General features: G+C 28.2%; 3 protein-coding genes across 4 annotated transcripts; 1 reads left to right on the top strand and 2 right to left on the bottom strand.

The window, feature by feature from the left end:
* Positions 1–1,021: 1,021 nt before the first annotated feature.
* Positions 1,022–8,158, top strand: Bma-pqn-27 (Uncharacterized protein; the record flags this gene model as incomplete). Of its 2 annotated transcripts, XM_043078462.1 has the most annotated exons (11): positions 1,022–1,178; positions 1,822–1,937; positions 2,062–2,142; positions 4,790–4,978; positions 5,504–5,641; positions 6,059–6,262; positions 6,553–6,669; positions 6,785–6,885; positions 7,356–7,455; positions 7,626–7,818; positions 7,998–8,158. In XM_043078462.1, the coding sequence occupies 11 exons, from the start codon at positions 1,022–1,024 to the stop codon at positions 8,156–8,158; spliced, it is 1,557 nt and encodes a 518-aa protein (XP_042934396.1). The 2 variants fall into 2 exon arrangements, with proteins under 2 accessions (XP_042934396.1, XP_042934397.1); XM_043078463.1 differs by lacking the exons at positions 1,022–1,178; positions 1,822–1,937; positions 2,062–2,142 and having other exon boundaries at positions 4,808–4,978.
* A 1,386-nt stretch (positions 8,159–9,544) lies between these two features.
* Bma-cyn-4 (cyclophilin-type peptidyl-prolyl cis-trans isomerase-4, Bmcyp-4) lies at positions 9,545–13,645 on the bottom strand (the record flags this gene model as incomplete). Its single annotated transcript, XM_043078461.1, has 12 exons — positions 9,545–9,741; positions 9,927–10,041; positions 10,115–10,241; positions 10,386–10,537; positions 10,704–10,875; positions 11,022–11,167; positions 11,365–11,547; positions 11,834–12,003; positions 12,346–12,449; positions 12,757–12,877; positions 13,114–13,163; positions 13,614–13,645. 12 exons carry the CDS (start codon positions 13,643–13,645, stop codon positions 9,545–9,547), a joined length of 1,569 nt encoding a protein of 522 aa, XP_042934395.1.
* Positions 13,646–15,410: 1,765 nt separating this feature from the next.
* On the bottom strand, positions 15,411–18,857 carry Bm1298 (Uncharacterized protein; the record flags this gene model as incomplete). Its single annotated transcript, XM_043078460.1, has 7 exons — positions 15,411–15,470; positions 15,743–15,913; positions 16,287–16,372; positions 16,787–16,891; positions 17,103–17,166; positions 17,638–17,743; positions 18,679–18,857. The coding sequence occupies 7 exons, from the start codon at positions 18,855–18,857 to the stop codon at positions 15,411–15,413; spliced, it is 771 nt and encodes a 256-aa protein (XP_042934394.1).
* Between the last annotated feature and the right edge of the window lie 1,910 nt (positions 18,858–20,767).

The following is a 20,767-nucleotide window of genomic DNA, read 5'->3' as shown; positions in this document are numbered from 1 at the left end:
CAACTAATTACCATTGTAATTGTCATATAATTTTTCTTTCTTTTTTATTCGGTTTTATAGCATAGCAACTATTGATTTTTTTTTTCACTTGATAGATTTATATTTCTAGAAATTATTTAGAAGAAAAAAAAGATTTTAATAAGGAAAAATTTTTATATTCCTTAGCTTCTCAGATATTTAAATCCTTGATAGATCTTTTTTCTTTTCCTTTTTTTGAGAACTTTTTAACTTTTTCCTCTAGAAAAATTTATATTTTATCATTAAGATTGAAATCTTAGCAATTTTTGCTAAATAATAAATAAATTAATAACTTTATCTAAGCTAGGAAAGTTTTTTGTCTTTATCTGTACAATATTTTTATTATGTACTTCCATCCGTAGAATATGATAGTCATTTACCTAAAATGTCGATCGATATTGGAGGGAAGCGATACTAAATCTTCGCATGTTGTTTGTTTTCTCTGTTGTTCTTTTTTTCTGCCTTCTTCCTGTTTCTCCCTCTTGCGTATTATATTTTGAACTATTCTGAAGTACTGTTTCCCTAATTGAACTTTGTATTTATTTCACGTTTCTGCTACCTTTGTTTTATCCGAACTGTAGATGCCCAGTGATAAATTGTTTATAAGTGGGAAATAGCATTGTCATATTTGACTGGCTGCGTGATATGTTGTGACCTTCGGATAGCTCGGGATTGGGTCTTCTAAACTTGCTTATCTCGAGTTGAGTAGTTAGGTTTCATTGTTTTTCGTATCAGTTTTAGTGTATTTCTTAACTTTTAGTTTCACAACTTATTCATTATTGAAGCTTATTATTTTATGGCTTATTTTGCTCGATGATGATTAATTCACTGTCACAAGAATTTCTCATTTTTGATATAGGTGTTAAATTATTCCCATCTCTTATTTTCTTCTTTGTGTCCTCTCTTGCTCGTAACATGTACTATTTATCATTGAAAAATTCACTCCAGAAAAGAAATTTTGGTCCTTTCAGATTGTTATTTCGTGTCAGGAATTACAAAGGAAATGAGCGATTATTCTCATCCATCATACAATCGGGCGGCAACTACGAACACAACCGCATCATCACATAAACATAATATTCCACCTTCAAATCCAGCATCTCAGCAACAAAATACGCGTCCGCCCTACACCAACTCAATGTTGAATTCGATCTCTTCCGGTATGTTCTATACACTGTATCATTTTATATGTTCTGTATATCATAGTACGCTATATGTGAGGGAGATATTTAAATGATACCATTGGGTTGACTGTATATATTTCGAGATATGATAAAATTAATATTTTTGGAGACGATAATATGTGATGCATTATGTTATCAAATTTCTTCAAATGTGATAAAATACTGATAACGTACGATAGAATCAGTAAAAGAAGTAAGGGGTGATTAGAGGAAAAAGCGTACTTAGTAAGCATTCCATACCAAAATAATCCGATTATTTTCATTAATGAGAAACTTCAAAACAATTTGGTTTAATAGCGTTATTTATAATGTATGAATTGGAGAGAAATTCAAGAACGTGTCCATAAGCCACAAAATAATTATGACAAACTGTAATGTGATTCAGACCTATCTATATAAGATTGTTTGTTTAGAATACCAACATTTAGTAGTTCTCTAATTATTTCAAAATTACTGCCAATGTGTCTTTCAATCTCCTCACTTCTCTGGAATATAATGCTTTGTAAACTTATATCTGGGGCTGTTTCATTTCCGGAATGTATACTGTTTTTTTATAAAAATTTGTCAAACTTTTCCCTTTATTAAAAAAATAAAAAAGACTAATTATGCAATGTTTCAGATGTGTATGGGTCACCGAATTCACAAATTCCATATCAGCAACCACCATTAAATTCTCATCACAACGGTAGTTTCCAGCTTAATCCGAATGCTCCACCTTTTCACCCATCATATTCGGTATGTTGTTTGTACTGAACTTCGATAAGTTTTAATCTATTGGTAATTTGGTTTCAGTGATGATAATAAGTATTTTGCTTTTTAATTTCTTTTCCTTCGACTTTCTTAAAGCAATTTTTTTTAGTATCATTTGCACGATATTCCATCTTACGTAAATGCTCCAATGTACGATGGATATTGTCCAGCTAACGCTTATGATTATCAGGTTTGTTTGAAATGAAATTTGACTGGACTGTAGATTTTTTTAGTTAAAATTTTAGTAAATATCGTCTGATTAGTTTTTGCTAGTTAGAGTAATGAGAATAAAAGTCGGAAAGCTCTCCAACTTCGCACACCTTCACAAAATACATGAAATCAAGAACGAAAGAAAAGGATTTAGTCAAGAGAAAGTGAACGAATATAATATTAATTTGATCTTATTAATTGATCTCAATCGAGAAATATTGCTTTTTTCTTTCTTTCTTTTTTTTTAGTTGATTTTTCAAAACTAAAATATCTCATTTGAAAAACTTATATTCTCTGATTTTTCAGCACTGTGGTGTAAATATAATGTAAAATAAGGTCTTGTGGTAGTTAACTTACTTGTAAGAAATGGGTTAATCATAACTCTGTAACCTTTTATGTAATTATGATTTGGAGCTCAGAGAATATAAGTTCAGTAGAACTGTGCTATGCATGTGGTCAAATTCTATAATTATAAACTGATCTCAGTATTATTTGAATGCTCTATATGCATAGCACCACAGAAAGATATACATAAAAACTATAAAAACAAACTCACAAACCAACCAGGCTAAGTTTTACGCTATTAAGCAAAGTTTAGCTTGGTTTGTGAGTTTGTTTTTATGGTTTTTGTGTATGTTTGTCTGTGCGTTGAGCACATATTCTTTTTTAAAATCTGACTTGGATCGATATGGTGTCATTAGAATGATGTGATAGACTACTATGATTGGGATGACACCGAGAGAAGTGGAGAAGGAAAGGCATGAATGGTATCGTGGTAGTTGGATGATTTATCTTATTCTTTCTGTGGTCTAAGATATCATCATTGTGCACTGTTTGCGCAGTTGTTTGACGATTATTTATAAGAAAGAAAAGGTAGATGAACATAATTCAAGGGATGCATAGATAATGTGATTTTATCGAAATTTTTAACCAAGCGATTTTGGTATGGAAAAGGAGGGGAAAGGTTCATTGGGCGTACTGAGATTGTTGGATGGGACAAGGCAATGAGATGCGGGAGAAGCGCGCACCGAATAACCATGCCATTTTCATTGCTGTATTTAAGTATGTGAGTCGATCTTCTCACTCAATATGAGCTCATTTTACCAATTCAAATTTATGAATTTTCCTTATTCTCTGCTCTGCTAGAAATCTCTGCAATCTGCTTTGTGTTTTCAAAGCACTTTCGTGCATACATACCTCTTTTGTCCTTTCCTTCACTTTTGATGTACGAGAAAGAGGGAAAGGAAGGATTGTCCTTCAATAGTTTCTTATTTTTTGTCCCACTTGGTTTATCTCACCTGTTCATTCTAATCTACTCATTGTCTGATTATTCAATTCAAGGTTTCATCAGCAATGACAGTAAAGCAAAATCAGGTTTAATTCTTTATAATATATGAGCTCAAAGGTAATTTCACAGAGAGAATAACTTTCGAGAATCGCTCGAGTAATTTTATTTTTACTCTGATACAGTATTCTTATGCTGATTTGAGTGGAAGAATTTGATTTTCTTTTCTGAGAAAATTGCGTTTTTATTAGTGGATAGGTCTGAAAAAATACTGGAATTTATAGCACTAGCTGTTAATTGATATTCATTGAATATTATTTACCTGAACGGATATTATAAGACGAATGTATTAGAATTAGAAGGTTTTGATTTTAACGACATTATTCTATAAGTATCTCCAATTACCCCAATTAACTGATTCTTTCATTTCAATGAATTTCCTTTTTATAAGAAATCAGTAAACAGATTTATGAAGATCAACTCCATTTTCGTTAGAACTATTCTATCGCATTTTACGATTGCCTTTGTTTAAGAAGAGCGCTTTGCATCAGCCGGGGAAATTTTTTTGGGTGTTTTTATCTCACTATGGTGTGATTTTATACAAACAGAACTGATTTGTACCAAAAATTTTTAAAATAATCCATCAGTAATAGTAGATTTGGTGGGGTCTGGTATTTTAGTATGCATCGATAGTAGTAAAAATATTGTCGGAGAGAAAATAAATGAAATTCATTATGTGTAATGCTGCAATTTAAATGAAAAGGTGTAGAGTGGGAAAGAGCATGGGAAGGGGGGAATGCATTAAAGTGAGTCTTTTCACGATTGTGTGCGCTACTGTGAAAGTGCATGATTAGCATATTGTGACTGGTACGGCCTACAACTGGTGGGTGATAATTTTGTGATTACTTTTTCTTTTTTGCAACAAACTCTACCTATTTTTAATCTCGAGAAACAGAAACAGGGCTGTTTTATTTTATTCCATGAGGATCTGTTATCGATGTTTCTTGTCGTTATAAGTTGATTATAATTTCTGCCACTAAGCATCTAGTTTTTACTGCTCATAAAACATATTAAACTGAACTCTTGAGTATCGGAGTAGAGGTAATTTGGGAATTTTAATTTCTGTCTTTTTTTTTAAAAAAAAAGGAAAAATCTCATGTCTGGTTTTCATAATTTATTTACAATAATTTCATTTATCGTATTTAATAATTTTTGATTCTAATTCCGATAATTTCTAATCAATTGTGTCCAGTCAGTTTAATCGTGATTATTCGAATAGTCATTACTAGGATCTTAATGTTATGATTGTAAGCTGTTATGCTGGAAGTAATTGTTATTGTAGTTTTCACAAGAGATTCCAATGTTCACTCCATATATGGAGCCACCAGCAGCAAATGGTGATGATGCGGAAACTCTTGGTGCAGAATTAGGTTATGCTAATAACTTTGGGTATTATGGACTTCAAGCTAACCTTTCACCTGCTCTCTGCGAACGAATGCTGTGCAGTGAACGAGCCAAGGAGTTACAGGAGGTTTGCTTATTAAGTTTATATGTTATTTCTTTTTGCATAATAATGTGAGTCTGTTTATTCATTTATATTTACAGTTCTGTCTCTATAATGCTGCAGTATTTTAATTAGAACGGATTAATTTTAAGTTTTCAGTCATACGACAGAATAAAATTAGGAAAAATTATATATAAACGTAATAACCTAGAACAGTTACTACTGAGAGAAATGAGTGATTTAGCAAAGGATTATTATGCAATTACCTATTCGGATGAGGTAAATGCAATGGACATATATTTTTTAAGTAGTTCTAGGTTTTTTAAGTCTTAAATAGTCCTAGGAATATAAATGATATAAGTTTATTAAATGTAATTGGTAGTGTTTTACGGTCGAAACTTGTCTAATTAATGTTTTCCTACCTCAAAGCTTCCTTAGTGAAACTGCTAATTACATGAGCTGGAAACAAATTGACCATTTAACCATTTGCATGATCTCTTTTTTTTATGTATTTTAAAAATTATCAAGACATTTAGAACTTTACCAATTTAGATACAAGTCGGTTTAGAGCAGCTAATATTAGAGCCAGGTGAATTTGAAACCTGGTCGAATGCTATCCGAGAGCGCACTACCAATCCATCGTTCAAAATTGACGCTTTGAAAATAGCGGTTGAAATGATTATTCAGTTGGTAAGCATATGCTACTTTTTCCGTTAAAATTGAAATAAGATGGTTTCGGTGTGAGGAAATAATATTTGGGAAATGGCGAATGACAAAATGATGTGATCACTACAAAGCAAGACTGAAAGGAAGATTTTGGACTTTCATGATTGTAGTTTGATGAAATGGGGATGTCTTTCTTTTGAAGATAAGGTAGGTGGGAGGACAAATATGGGAAGCATTACGAAGACTTCAAAAGTGACTGTTTATCTCTGTGTATTATATTAGGATTCATAGAAATTAATAGTGCTCCATTCAGAAATATATAATTTACTAAGAAATTTCTGTAAATTATTAAACCGGAATTTGTTGTATTTAGTGAAGAGTTCATGAACAAAGGATGAGCATTTTCAGCGTATGGCTTAAATTTGATTTTATAATTTATAGGCAGCTTTTACTTCATCATCGCAAACGGTACAGTACAATTTGGCAAAGTTATGTTCATTTTTGTGTCATGACCTGCAAACTTTCCAAGATGATATGATTGCTAGCTTATTAAGCTTCCACGAAGAGCAAAGATCTAATCTCAGTGATCAGCAACGAAAGAATCTTTTGCTTTTTTTTGCAGAGATTTATGACAAACTAGAGTCGGTAAGTTTTCTTAAATTCTAATATTGCCTTATCATATATATATATATTTTTTTTTTCTTTTCATATCTAACTTTTTCCCAATATATATTTTTTTTCACCATTGGTACTAATATTTAAAGGAAGTCCTTATCGCTTCCTGTTTTTCACCTAAATTTGATTTTTTGTTTTGATTTCTGGTGGCTGTGATTTAGAAATGGAACAATTTCTTATCATATTTACTGTTAAAATTTGTATTTTTTAATATTGTTTTTTAATGAAATTCTTTTTCGACAACACAATATGAATTTTAGAAAAAAAGTTCACAGATGCAGGCTTTTGAGAACGCGCTACTGGACCAAATCAAAGAAGTCTTAGTAGCTGATCGTTTGGATGATTCGAAAGTTAAAGTAGTAGTAGAAGTGCTTAAGGTAATTTACTGCATTTCCCAAATTATGTTAATTTTTATTATGGTATTGATAAAAATTATAAAGTCAATTTGAATGTGACTTTTATGTATTGGAACTTCCATGAAATTTATTCCAGCTTACTGGTCGTTATTTGGATATTGATGAAGGAACCTCAAAAATTAACGAGATCCTCACACAGTTGAATGCTATTGCTAAAGCACATCCAGCTATCAGCGAGTAAGCAATAGTGTTATCAATGTAGTTTATATCTTGTATGTTCAAGCTTTTGTAAAATAGTGTGGTTTAATAATACCGACTGCTACATTTATAATCTTAGAAAAAGAGGTAATATCAAGCATAATAAGTTGTGTGATGTCGAAAATTTATAGATCAGGTTGATATCATTTATGTAAGCTACTAAAATTTCTAAACAGGTCGTTATTTACATGGTTGGAGTCGGTAGTACTTATAGAGCTAGGAAGAAACCTAAAATTGAGTGACCTAAAATGTCTTATCAGCGTGCTATTTTCTTGAGATGCGAAAATGATTAGTTCTTCACAGTTTCATTGCTGTTTGCCTCTTCCTTATTTCGTACTAAATCGCATTCGTACAGAGTGTTCTTTGCATCATCTGTGGAAAACCTAAAGGTGAAGGTCTATAGGTTTGACCTTTGAAGTACACTAATCTCGAACTGCTCTGGTTTTCAGTTCTGTGAAGGAGCGGATACTGAGTTTGAACACATGGCGTGAGAACAAATGGGATGCAAGGAATTTTCCAGCTAATAAAGAAGGAAAATTAACGACTGACGTAAGTGTTTATTCTTCAAATTTTTAGAAGATTATTATATTAGTATTTTTATATTGATTTCAAAAAAAATTTTTTTTTGATCTGTTCATTAAGTACCCGGAAGGCAATATCAAAAATTTTTTTTTTCTGAGGAAGTGAAGCTGGCATAAAATTGTAAAATTGTATTTCAGCAGGGTCGTAGAGAAAATGATCAAGGCTTAACACCATCTTGCTCATCCAGTTTCATTATTGGCCCTGATGGTCAGCCATTGACTGAAGAAGAGCGAGCCTTTCTCGAAGAAAGCTTTCGTAAACTGGATAATAATGACACGATGTTGGATAATGATGATGTGAGCGACGAATATGACGAATTTTTGTCGGCAGGTTTGAAGGATTTTTATTAACTTTGTATATTTATAAAAAATTTACTCTCGTATATTTATAGGCTAGAAAAAAAGGCTATTAATTTCTCTATTGCAGCTTTAATGTGTTTTTTTTTTTTTTTTTTAATTAGATTTTTATTCAGATAAAGATAAAAAATAAAAAAAAATAGCTAATTACAGTCGCTAATGAAGAAGCTAAAAAACGCGTGGCAGAAATGGAAATGGCTGAAATGGAAAAGCAAATGGCAAAAACTAGTTTAGACGGTCGGGGTGAAATCTCTTCAAATCGGAGTGAAAATGGCAAGGGTACGGCAAAAGAAAGAGGAAATGGAAAAAACTGATAATCAAGTTATGTCGGGAAATTCTTTAGAACACGGATGGATTGTAAGATAGTAATTTTTTGGGATTTAATAGAATGCTCTAATCATATCACTGGAATGAACTTTTGCTGAGATTTTCACTTGACTGAGTTGGTTTTCTAAAAATGCTTGGCTCAACTTATACTAATTTTTTAAGAAATTATTTCGAAAAGTGTTGCTATACACGGTCACTCTGTCTTATTATTGTTGTTGTTTTTCTTTTTTTTTTTTTCAGTTGGGAAGGCTATTTTTCATTTGATTTTCAAAACTAAGCTTTTATTTTGGTTAGAAAGTCCATTCATAACGGATTGAGAGTGTATTAGATTTTTTTTTTCAGATCATAAACTTTTCATGCTTTTATCTCCCATTGTTCTCCACAGTGTACGAGTTCCATGTTGCAAGTGTTGTAATTTTTTTAATCTCGGCAGTGGATATTATTTTTGATTTTTAAGCTTCTTTTTTTAAGGTCCTGCCAGTAGTGAATACAGCACGCTTAATAGATAAAATAGGTAGGAATAAAGGAATGCTTATTTTGTTCAGCAAAAGCATCATTTTATCTTTCATTTGTTAAGTAGTATCCTTTTAGAAGGTTGGTTATTTTTGTCGCGATAGAAACTACTGACATACATCTCCTATTATTAATCAAAAATTAATTGAAATTATGCAGTAAATAAACCAAATAAATTACGCTAATTTTTCCAAATTTATTTTATAAAGCTACTTGCTTTAACGCAGAAATTGCTTTGAAAGCTATAATAACAGTATTACTATGCATCCTGACTGTAAACTGCCAACAAAAGGATATTCATAATTTGATGTACGATAGATTTCCTCTTTTGGAATTTTATTGTTTTCAATGTATAATTAGTTCTCAAATGAATTTTTGCTATGTACATAATAGTACTTATTGGCGAAAAAGATGAGTGCATCAAGTACCTCGCGTGATGTCACATCACGCAATGTCGTTTTTTTCACTTTTTTCTTTTCATTCTTCTAAAAGTAACAGCTCTGAAAGTTATGTGCTCCTTTCCTGTATTGCATTTGATACATGCGCGCTTCACACGACGGTAAGACTGTGTAATTTCTTGATCCTCTCGTAAAATTTTATGGGCACTCTACATTCAGTTGAACTTCTGATATATCTCTTTTTGTTTTCTTCATCTAATGTATATCCGTTGTGAATAAATTATGACTGCAAAACCTTTTTATACGCATTAAATCTATTTACATTTTCTTATGTAGCAAACATTTCGTAGGATGTAACTCTTATGTAATGTAAAACTATATTTCAGTAAGAATTTATTTCATATGTTATTCTATTTCATCTACAGTTTATTCTCCCAGATTCTCTGGAAGCTTCACTTTTTTCTACCAAGATGAAAAATCACCAAAAATCTGATTTGGCTTAACAGTTTTTTTAGCTATGCCAAATTCGGTGGCATTATCCGCCATGCGCTTTGTCACGGCAACTAATTCTGGCAAATTTATATATTTTCCAACACCAGTACCATATTCCTTCGGTTTTGGGATTTGTGTTGCTACAGCTGGCTCACTTACTGTTGTTTCTGAAATTGGAAGTTACAGATTCCCACTTATCTATTTCATGCAAAAAGTTATCAAAGCATAAAATTTTGATACTTATTACAGGACAGTCCATCTGCAACGTAAAACGTAAAACAATTTCACCTAAACAATTCTCAATTCTGGAAATTTAATGCCTTACTCGAATTTGAAAGAGCTAGATTCATACCATTTCCTTGATTAGTTTTCGCTAAGCGAATATTTTCTCTTTCTTTCGCTACCGCTGCTTCAGCCTCTTCGAAAGGGTCAACAAAAATTTCTGAGTTAAGAAAAAGTACATCTGCCTGAAAAACAAGTGAATTTAACCTTTCACTGCTCAAATATACAAGACTCTCAAGTCTAAAATTAAAAACTTACAATTGGACGGCTGCCTTCATCAGTTTCTACCTTTTCGATAGCAGCCAATGTTCCGGTACCGCCCACGACACGTCCAAAAATGCTATGTTTACCATCTAGGTAACTGCATGATCGGAAAGTAATAAAGCTAAAAAAAGTATCATTGAAAACTATTCTGTAATAGGATAAACAGTTTATTCACAATGTTATTCGATGAAGTACGTAACATTTCTTAGACTTAAAGTATACAGTACATTAACAGAAATATTTTTCAAAAAATCACAACACTTACAACTGCGATTTATTCGTGTCCGTTCCCTGATTTGCCATACTTAATATACCACGTTGATTATGACTAAATGATCGTATGATTTCATCTTTAAAAGGCTTTCCCCAAATGGAATCACCCCCTTTGCCGGTACCTGTTGGATCACCTCCTTGCATCTAAATTATAAATTCTTCCGTATAAATTTATTTCATTTTATCCAATAATTTATAATTTATTTCCTAAAAGTTTTTCAGTGAGTAATAATTTGAAAATGATATCGCAGTGCTACTATAAGGATCTGATAATGAACTCAATATTTATAATAAAGATTTTGAAATTCACCATAAAATTCCGAATGACTCGATGGAACTTGGTATTATTGTAGTAACCATTTTTGCAATGCTTGATGAAATTTTCGCAAGCTCTTGGTACATCTTTGCAATACAGTTCAAGATTTATTGCACCATAATTAGTTATAATTCTTACATAACCATTCTTGTTCACTCTTGCATATCTGAAGAGTGAGAGAAGTATATCTGTATAGGATAAAAGCCACTACTATTAATATTCCAGAAAGTCTCTAAAACTTGTAAAAATCACGACAAACTATCATCACTCACAATTTTAGGAAATACAATATTTGAAAAAGCTTTTGTTTACTTGACGGTATCAGCATCAAGTACAGCTGCCTTCTGCTGTGTTATAGGCTCCATCATCGTAGATGTCAACCCAGCAGCTACACGACCTTGACTGTAATGTGCTGCATTAAGTTCATCTGCTTCTTCTTCTTCTGTTTTTTCAATTTTCTAAATGAATTTTGGATTTTAAAAACAGAATTTGGTTTTGAAAAAAAATGATCGAAATTGAAATTTGTGAAGTATCAATGCACATATAAGTTTTTTCTCACTTGAGATTTAAACTCGATTTCCCAATCAGTAGCACCATAGAACTATTAAGCGCAACCACTATCAATTTCAAGTTATAAAAGACCGCTTAAATTTACCGATGGAACATATTCTTTCGCTAGCTTTTCCAAAATTTCTTTAGTTTCATTATTCATTCGTCGGATATAAAATTTTGGATCTTCCATAGCTTTCTTTTCAGCTTCAATTTGAGACTTCGTTTTCAAATCCAATTTTACATGATGAAACTGTTCAATGTTAAACTTTTCTAAATGATTCGGATCCTTAAATAAGAACTTAAGGAAATCTATATAATGCATGGATAATGTTTTACTAAACAAAACTGTTTTCATAACTTCTACTTGAGTCTAATTCTTTACCTGATTGACCTCTTACAGCTTGCTGATATGAACTAACCAAGAAATTTCGAAGTACAAAAAATAACTTAGGAAATAATTTTAGTGAGAACCTAAACGTAAGTCACACGTGTTCAATTATGTCAAGTAATACGCGCTACATTATCATAAAAATATGGAATGAATTTAAAAGTTTCTATGCCTGCAGCGTCACGATATCCTTTCTTTGAAATGGTTCATCGGTCAGAAGATCTCTCAGATGTCCAGGTTTCAAGTTTAATTCTTCGATAGCCTCAAGAGAATATACATTTCCTGTTTGACAGATGGTCACAATATGACTTGTGGGTGTGAAGACACGAAAGGTAACTGGACATCGAAAATTACCTAAAATATAAAAAAAAAAAAATTTACAGCATAAGAATACAGAAGTATTCTAGCTGATTATCAATGCATTAAATAAATAACAAATATTACTCAAACGCAAAACATTTGCATATCAATTAGTGCGACATCTATGACTATTTCCTTGTAACTTCCCTTTCTTTTGAATGATTTGAAATTCTCATAAATATGAAAAAGTACATTCACACTCACAATAATTGATTAGTGAAAACTTAGATGTGAAGCATGGCAAGAACTACAAATCATTTCCTAATATGAACTTCAAAAAAATAAGCTATTTTCAACTGATAGTCAAAGCAAATAATGATCAAAAATAATCTTTACCATCACTGTCTTTGTCGAATTTTAGATGAATCAATTCTTTCGCTGTCATTTTTTTGCCAGTTACTGGATTAACACCATACTTTTTTAGATAGGGAATAATTTGTCTGGAAAAGTTTTTTATCAAGAAATTACAGAGTTGCAAAGGAAAAACGAACTTCCTTTCTTGTATTTCTCTTCTTTTCACTACTTGTTTGTTTGTAAATGTTTAGAAGTAGTAAGTAAACACAAAGAAGTATGCAAATCTTGTGCACGGCTAAAATAAATAGAGCAGAGAAAAAGTCTTCGGAATAAAGGTGATTGAATGAAAAAACATGAGTGGCTTATTTTGCAAAATTTTACCTTCAACAAGAATTTGATCAAAAATTCTATATTTGAAAATTATTAGAAAAGAATAGAAATCTTAATCCATACGTCAAGTCAAAAATAATTCCATCTCGTGAACAAACAGGATCCTCAAACGGTAGTAATGATAGAGAACAATGCGTAATAGGCAAACGTTTGAACAGTGCACGTTGCATTCGCTTACCAGTATCTGTAAGATTTTTTTATAAACTTAAAGAGAACACTAAAATATTCATAGAAATTTTTTACCAATTCAATATATTATTAAAATTAAAAAGTATTTATGAAATCCTTTCCTTTTTTTTGATCATAACGTTAACTTCGAGTAAAATTTCACGCCGCCCAAACATTGAGCATCAATATGAAATCAACTGAAGTAAATCAATCCATTTTCATTATTCATCAACTTCTTATAGAAAAATATACCATCCTTGTGACCGCCATAAGTTTCTTTCCATTCGGTAGTTGTCAAATACCTAGAAAAAAAGTTCCTCGTATTCCCAGTTAAAAGTTGGAGTAGAAAAAAGGCAGAACATTTTATTTAGAAATAATATGAAAGAAAAAAAAAAAAAAAAACACAACTGGAAATACAGAAATAAAAAACAATTTAATCAAATTAATTAAAATACTGCACTGTTCCTTCATTCTTGTATAATTCATCTCGTCACTGTGTAATTCGGTACTTTTAAAAACATTAAATTTCTCTCTACTTCTTCCAATTATTTTCTTTTTGCTTTTCATAACTGCTTGGTTGAGAAATATTAGCACAGAAATTCTTACGTTGAAAAGATGAATAAAATAAATTCTTCACCATGCAAAAAAAAAGGATACGGAGATTGTCAAATTTTAAACTTCATATAAAATAAATTCAACGATTACCCCAAATTTATTTTCAGTTAATAAAATTTGATTGAAAACCAACTTACAGCTTATCTTTCTGATGTTGCTTCTTCCCCATGTCTAAAAAATTTCAAAACGAATAAATCCAATTGATAGAATTAAATTTTTGCAAATTAGCTAATGTTAATATCTTATTACAAATGTGTTTTAAATCTAACTCATAAACCTAACATTCCAGCATTTTTATCAATCTAACCAAATTCACCTCTTTAACTTCTCACAATAATTGCTGAAACTTTTGAAAATCTTACTAAGTCATTGTCACTAATTCATCATAATCAAAATTTGTCAGTTAAATTATCAACAGCAATATTATAAACTTACCTACTACCAACCCTAACACAAAACTCCCAAAATATTACGGAGAAGCGCAAATTAACTGAGCGCAAAATGACCACATATAGCAAAGCTAACCATAGCTAGGAGCGTTATGCAACTTTCTTGTTCTTCGGAGAACTTGTCAGCAAAGAATGGTGACAATAAGAAAGGTAGACAGTTCCAAATGTACTTTTTTCATTCTACAATGATTTTTAGCTTTAATGAAAAATCTTTTAAAACAAAAATTGTTTAACGTTCGAATAGTTTAAAGTCTAAAATACATCCATTAAAATTATATGTAATTTAGAATTAATTTGATTTATCAAATTTAAATTATGCATATGTTATTATTTTTGACAATTTCTGTGCAAGTTTATCTGTTTGTTTGGTTTATTCATATTAATTTACTTTTTAATTTTCAAAAAAATCAGTTCATTATCAATCATTGATTTCTTTTTCTTAAATCTGATCATATAATGAAAGATTAGAAAATTTCTGATGATTTTTTTTCCGCCAATTTTTAGAAATTTAAAAATAATTCGTTGAAAATAATTCAATTAGATGTCTTAAAATAAGTGCAGATAAAAATATTTCAATTTATCACAAACTAGGAGAATACTATTTTTCTTTATTAATTTTTTTTTGTCAGCAATTTTTTATCAATTGTCCAAATTCTGATTTCTATAAAAAATACGAATAATTCTTCATGCAAGATTTACAAATATGATAATTGATAGGAAATCTAGAAAATAAATGATTGCAATGCTAGTGATAACACTGGTGATAAAAGATGTGAAATGCAATGTTGGCAGTAATAACTTTTCTCAAATATTTTGAGATATTTTTTAATGGCAAATTTTAAATTATTATTTCAATTTTAAATGAAACAGATAAATTGAAGTAAATTAAATTTCTGTTCGTATTCTTAAGTATTGTCATTTTAATTACAAGGATTGAACAAATTTATGATTATTACTTATTGATAATTATCTCTCATTGATAGTTTGTAGAATAATACAATAAAGTTAGTTTAAAAATTTGTTAATTTATCAATCTTCCATTATTGCAGCAATTAATACACATAAAGTATATGAAAAAAAAAAAAAAAAACTTTTTTCTTCATTCAGTGCAGTAAACTGCAGAATTTTTTTTCATTAATTTGTTAATTTTTAATTGAAAATAAAACGAAAAAAAAAAAGAAAAAGGAAAATTTGTTAAAATGAGTAATAAAAATTATCAATAAAAATGATATTTAAAGGAAAAAAAAAAAGATATTTAAAAAGAAAAATAGTCAACAAATAGTGATAATACATCAAAATGAGTATTTAAAAAAAAGGGAAAAAAATGATACATTTGAAAAAAAAAAAACTTATTAGAATATTTTGTAATATCACTAAATAAAAATATTTTCATTCTCAAAAAAGCAAAAAAAAAAAAATTAAAATTAAAAAATACAGCACCAATAATAATTGTCATTGATATCATTATCACTTATTCATTCTTTCTTAACATTTTGGCTTATATCCTATTGGATAGAATTGTGCTTTCCATTCATGAAACTTTCTCTGCAATTTGATAGTTTTATAAATTAAATTTTTAAATCGATTAATTATCAACTAATATTTCATAAATTATGTTCTCTTTGTTTCATTTTATTAATTACTCATGATATTTCATTAATATTTCTTTAATTATTAATAATGTTAAAAGTTTCAGAAAAGAAAATTATATCTATTACTAATCTCATTTGATTAACATATGTTAAGAGTTAATTTCAACTACTCAATACAAAATACTATGAGCTTTTATTTCAATAATAAAAATTAAAAATTTTAACTCGAAATTCCTCCTCTTTCTTTTGCATATCTTCATTAGCAATTTTTCGTGCTAACATTTGCCTTTTCCATATTGGCAACGGCTTTGTTGTTCCATTAATGAATTCTGGTACTTGATTAATGTATTTATCTGGTGTACATTCCTTTTTCATCATTTCAATATCAATTTCCAGCTGTAATTTTAGAAATAAAAATTAAAAGTTAAATTAAAAATTTTACGAAATTATTTTTTTTAGCAATAAAAGAATATGAATCGTCTTGACATTTTTAAAATTCTTTTCGTCTAAAGTGATATTGGAATGCGTTAAGCAGAATTCCATCATACTTTTGTTTTTGTTCCTTTTTTTTTTTATTTCTAAATTCCTGGAATAAATAAAAACGATATTGTGACAATAAGATACACTAGAATATTTGCATCTTATTTGAATTTGTTACGTATGAATTTTGCAGATTACTAAAATTTCATCACTAAAATTTTTTACTAAATTTATTTTAACATTCTTATTAAAGATATTAAACAAAAAATAAATTGTTCTAACAACAAACCAATTTTTGCTGTTCATTTATTAAATTCTTTTGTTTTAATTTATAATCTTTCAGTGACATCATACCATTCGGTAATTGTTTCAATTCTAAAAGCATTTTATGCTAAATTTCATTTAACTGAATTTCTATCTCAATTTTTTTTGATAATGGATATAATTTTGATTGAAATGCTAAATTACATAAAGTACAAAAAAGAAATAAGCGAAATATTTTACAACAAATGTAATATAAATCTTAGCCATTTAATAAACTATAATCAAAAATTCATTGTAATATACAATTTGCATAACTTTTGCTCTCTACTTTTGCCTACTAATAAAATAATATATGTAAAGATTTATCACTTATCATCTCTGATTTTATCAGTAATAAAATCATACATTATCAATTATTTTCGCAATTTGTATCTCTTATCTAAACTATTATAGCTTTAAAAAAAGACTTTATTTTGATGAAAAAAGTTAGCAATTTAAAAAAAAAAATAAAATAAAATAACAAACCTTGAATCAATTGATCACTGATCGAAATAGTTGTCTTATTGTTATTTGATTTTTTTTCATATTCTCGTCTTTTGTCTTTGTTTTTATATGCATTTCGTAAATTATCTATAATAATTCTAGAAATAAATTTATCTTTTGATATACGTGAATTAATGATTTGTTTTTTTTTTTTTTTTTTTTGGTAATGAATGGAATTTTTCAATAGTTAAAATTGTTAAAAATAAAAATTACAGTTCATCACTTTTTTTCTTAGCATAGTTAGATTATAAGGGGAATTTGAAAAGACTTTGAAATGAAATAATCAAATTTTTTTTACCATATTCACGGGCTGAAGAATATTTTAAATCATCCAAAAGATCGTTTGATATTGATGTAATTTTCTGCAAGCAAATCAATTTATCATTCAACTCTCTCTTATCATTAATACTTTTTTTCCCTGTTTACTTCTTTATAGGATGTTTTTTTAATAGAAAATTAAAAGCAAGTGAAATTGAAAAGAAAACAAAGGTAATAACATAAATTGTTTCCAATAAGCTAATTCTAATTTTAGAAAATTAAAACATTCTCAATAAATTAATACTTATTGATATTAAACGGTTGTTTACACTTAAAACTCATAGTTACACTGAATAGAAAGAGAAGTCAAAGGGATTTTTTTTAATTTCCATTAAATTTATTTGTGTAATTTCTATATTTTATTCATCATATAATATATATTTACCAATAATCAATGATAATTTGATAATTTTTGATCAATGATAAATTGAATTTGGAAAGAAAAAGAGAATAAAGTAAAAAATTTTTACAAAATACACTGCAGAAGTTTATTAAATTAAAAAAAAAAAAATTACTTCTGAATTTTGCTGTGTTTTGTTATCACTGTTCAATGATATATTGTCCGATTCAATCAAAATTTCTTTCACAATTTCATTAGCATTATGTGGATGACAAATATCTAAAATTTAAGAGAAAAATTAAAATAAAATGATTAAAATTTTTTTTTCTTCTTTTTTTTAGAATAATTTTTATTTTCATTTCTATTACTTATCTACAAAATTTTGCTAATTTTCTCACATAAACATATGTAAAAATGTTACATTTGTAATATCGATAAATGATAACGATTTTTTAAGCAAAACATAATAATTAAAAAGTTATTATTTTAATAAAAAAAAAATATTTCAGAATTGTTGAAATAGTTTTGAGAATTAAATCGTCACAAATAATTAATTCAGTAAATGCATTTTTTCACGAAATAGCTAAATATATTGATTATTAACTTTAAACATATCAAAAAAAAAAAGATTGGTTTGATAAGTTTCAAACAAAACAAAACAAAAAAAGAAAAAAAATCACTCTTATATTATTTATTTTCCATTAACGATCGCTATTGAATGAATTAATTCAATAAAAATCATTCAATGTATTATTTAATAATAAAAGTAATTGTGAATTTTATTGATGTAATTATGATATTGATAATTTAATTCAACATTTGAATTATTTGAAATCAAAAAAGATTTCAGTGACTTTTTTTGAAGTGATTATTTTTTGAAAATTTCGAATAATTTTTGATGGTTTTGATAATTTCCATTTAAGTGGTTCATTTTTCTTTTTTTTTTTTTTTTTTTTTTAGTAAGTATCATCACATTTTCTTTTAATTTCAATTTTAATTTACTACATATTGTACTTTTTTTAATGAATTTCTAATTTGTTGCTATTTTAACTTATACTTTTTAACAACTTTTTGTTTTCTTTTTCTCAACAATTTCTTTTATCTCTGTGTCATTTCTTAAAACATTACTGATATGATTCGATGGTTTTTATTTAACTTTTTCATTGCATTAATTAAATTTATTTTGAAGAAATAATAATGTAAGGGTAAATTATCTTTAGTAGAATTGGATAAATTCCTGGAATCAACACTTCTCTCTTCCAAATAATTCAATTTCTTATTGTCATTGAAATTACTCCTGTTATAGGAACCATAATGTAACAACGATGGATTGTCAAGAATAATATGCGATCGACGAGTGGGAAAAACAAGTATTCCGAGTGAATGATTTTGCATTTGCTAAAATTAATTAATTAATTAAAATACTGACAAATAGATGATGAAATAATATATCAAGAATTTGCGCAGATATACAAACTTATTTGAATAATAATTTATGTGCATAAGTAGAAGAAATGGTTTGTTACTTTATTTTAATAATACTTAATTTAATTCATAGACATATTATAAGTAGAAGAAAAAGTTTGTTTAATAATTATTAATAATTGCCTATATATATGTAATGATTATATATAATGATAAATAGTTTAACCTTATCAATGCATGTTAAGGATAATTCATAAGGATGGAATACTTAACTTAATAATACTTAACATACAGACACACACACACACATACACATGCACACACATACCACATGCATAATACACATATATATGTATATATAGCGATGATGGTGAAATGAACAAATTAGTCATTCTTTTGAAAGTTTTGAAAAAAGGTTTGCAAAAATTGATGTGAGGGATGAGAGAGTGATACATTCAGATATTATTGTTCCAAATTTAATAATCTGATTGTTATCGATTGTATACGGTATGAGAAAGAAGGACATAGCATGAATAAGTGAAAGAGAAGGTTTTTGCCTTGATGGGTAATAATTATTAGAATAATGAAATGATAGAACCTTATCAATGTATGTTGATGATAACATTTTGATATCATTTCACTTTCTATTCCATTTTCTGTTCACATGTAAACATTTGGAAATTGAAGATTAATGATTTAGAGAATGATAGAATGACAGTATTTGATGCGTAATATCATAACAAATAAGTCAAAGATTGCTTTTCTTTGTTATATTAAATTGTATGATATGTATTTCTTAGAATAATGCTTTAATTAATACAAACTATTTAAACTTTAAAATTTTTAATTAAATTGATATGGATAAACTAATATTAATTATTATTGTCATTACAATTATTACTAAGAAAATTAATTAAGTGACTTAACATCCATTTTGTTAGTTAATTATTAGTTATATTTTACTAATTATATTATGATCATATCAGTCTTATTAATTAAATTATAATCGTTACTATCAATAATCATTATTCTTAATGATTAATATTTTTACAAAACTTTCACTTATTTCATAAAAAATTTCACAAACTATAAATAAGTCAAAAAGTGGAGATAGAAGAAGAAATGAGAATAATTTCACTCACATCAACAAATCTAAATTTAAAATATTGATCTATTCATTCGTCATCTTTGATTCTTTATCAAAATAAATCCATTAAATTTATCAATGTTAACAGAAATTGAAATCAACAACATCATACAAAAGAAAAACGAAAGAGAGAAAAAAAGAAGGAAGAAAGAATAAAGAATACAGAAATGATAAGATGAGAATGAGAAAAGAACATAGTATTATAAATGAAATAAGCCAACAATAAAATTGAAATTGGCAAACAAATACGGAAAGTGGCAAAAACGAAGGCAAAGTATTGTACAGGTAAAAAAGTTCCTATCAGCAAGGTGGAAAATTTATTCAGTAAATTTTGATAAATGCAAAAAAAATCAAATGGTAGCATAGGAAAATATTTGACAAACAAACGATTGTTAATTGTACATTTTTGCTTTACCTGTTTGTATCATTCCTTTCTAACGTTATTACAGTGATATGATAGCGAGAAAAAGAAATGCATTTTTATAGATTATCACTAGATAATACTATCATTGATAATGAATACATAGTTTTCTATGATTTATCAGTCATTGATTATATATTGTCACTAACTAGTGGTAACAGATGTGTGTTTTCCTAAGATTTATTAATTATTGATCATTAGTCATAAATAATATTAATAAAAATGAAACGTTAAACAGATCAAAAATGAAATAGATGTAAATATGTGACAACAGTAATTCGTTTTTCAATTATCAATATCACGAATAGATTA

This window comes from Brugia malayi, assembly GCF_000002995.4.
Source record: "Brugia malayi strain FR3 genome assembly, contig: Bm_v4_Chr2_contig_001, whole genome shotgun sequence".
NCBI classification, from domain to species: Eukaryota; Metazoa; Nematoda; class Chromadorea; order Rhabditida; family Onchocercidae; genus Brugia; species Brugia malayi.
This window is presented reverse-complemented; position numbering and strand designations above follow the sequence as displayed.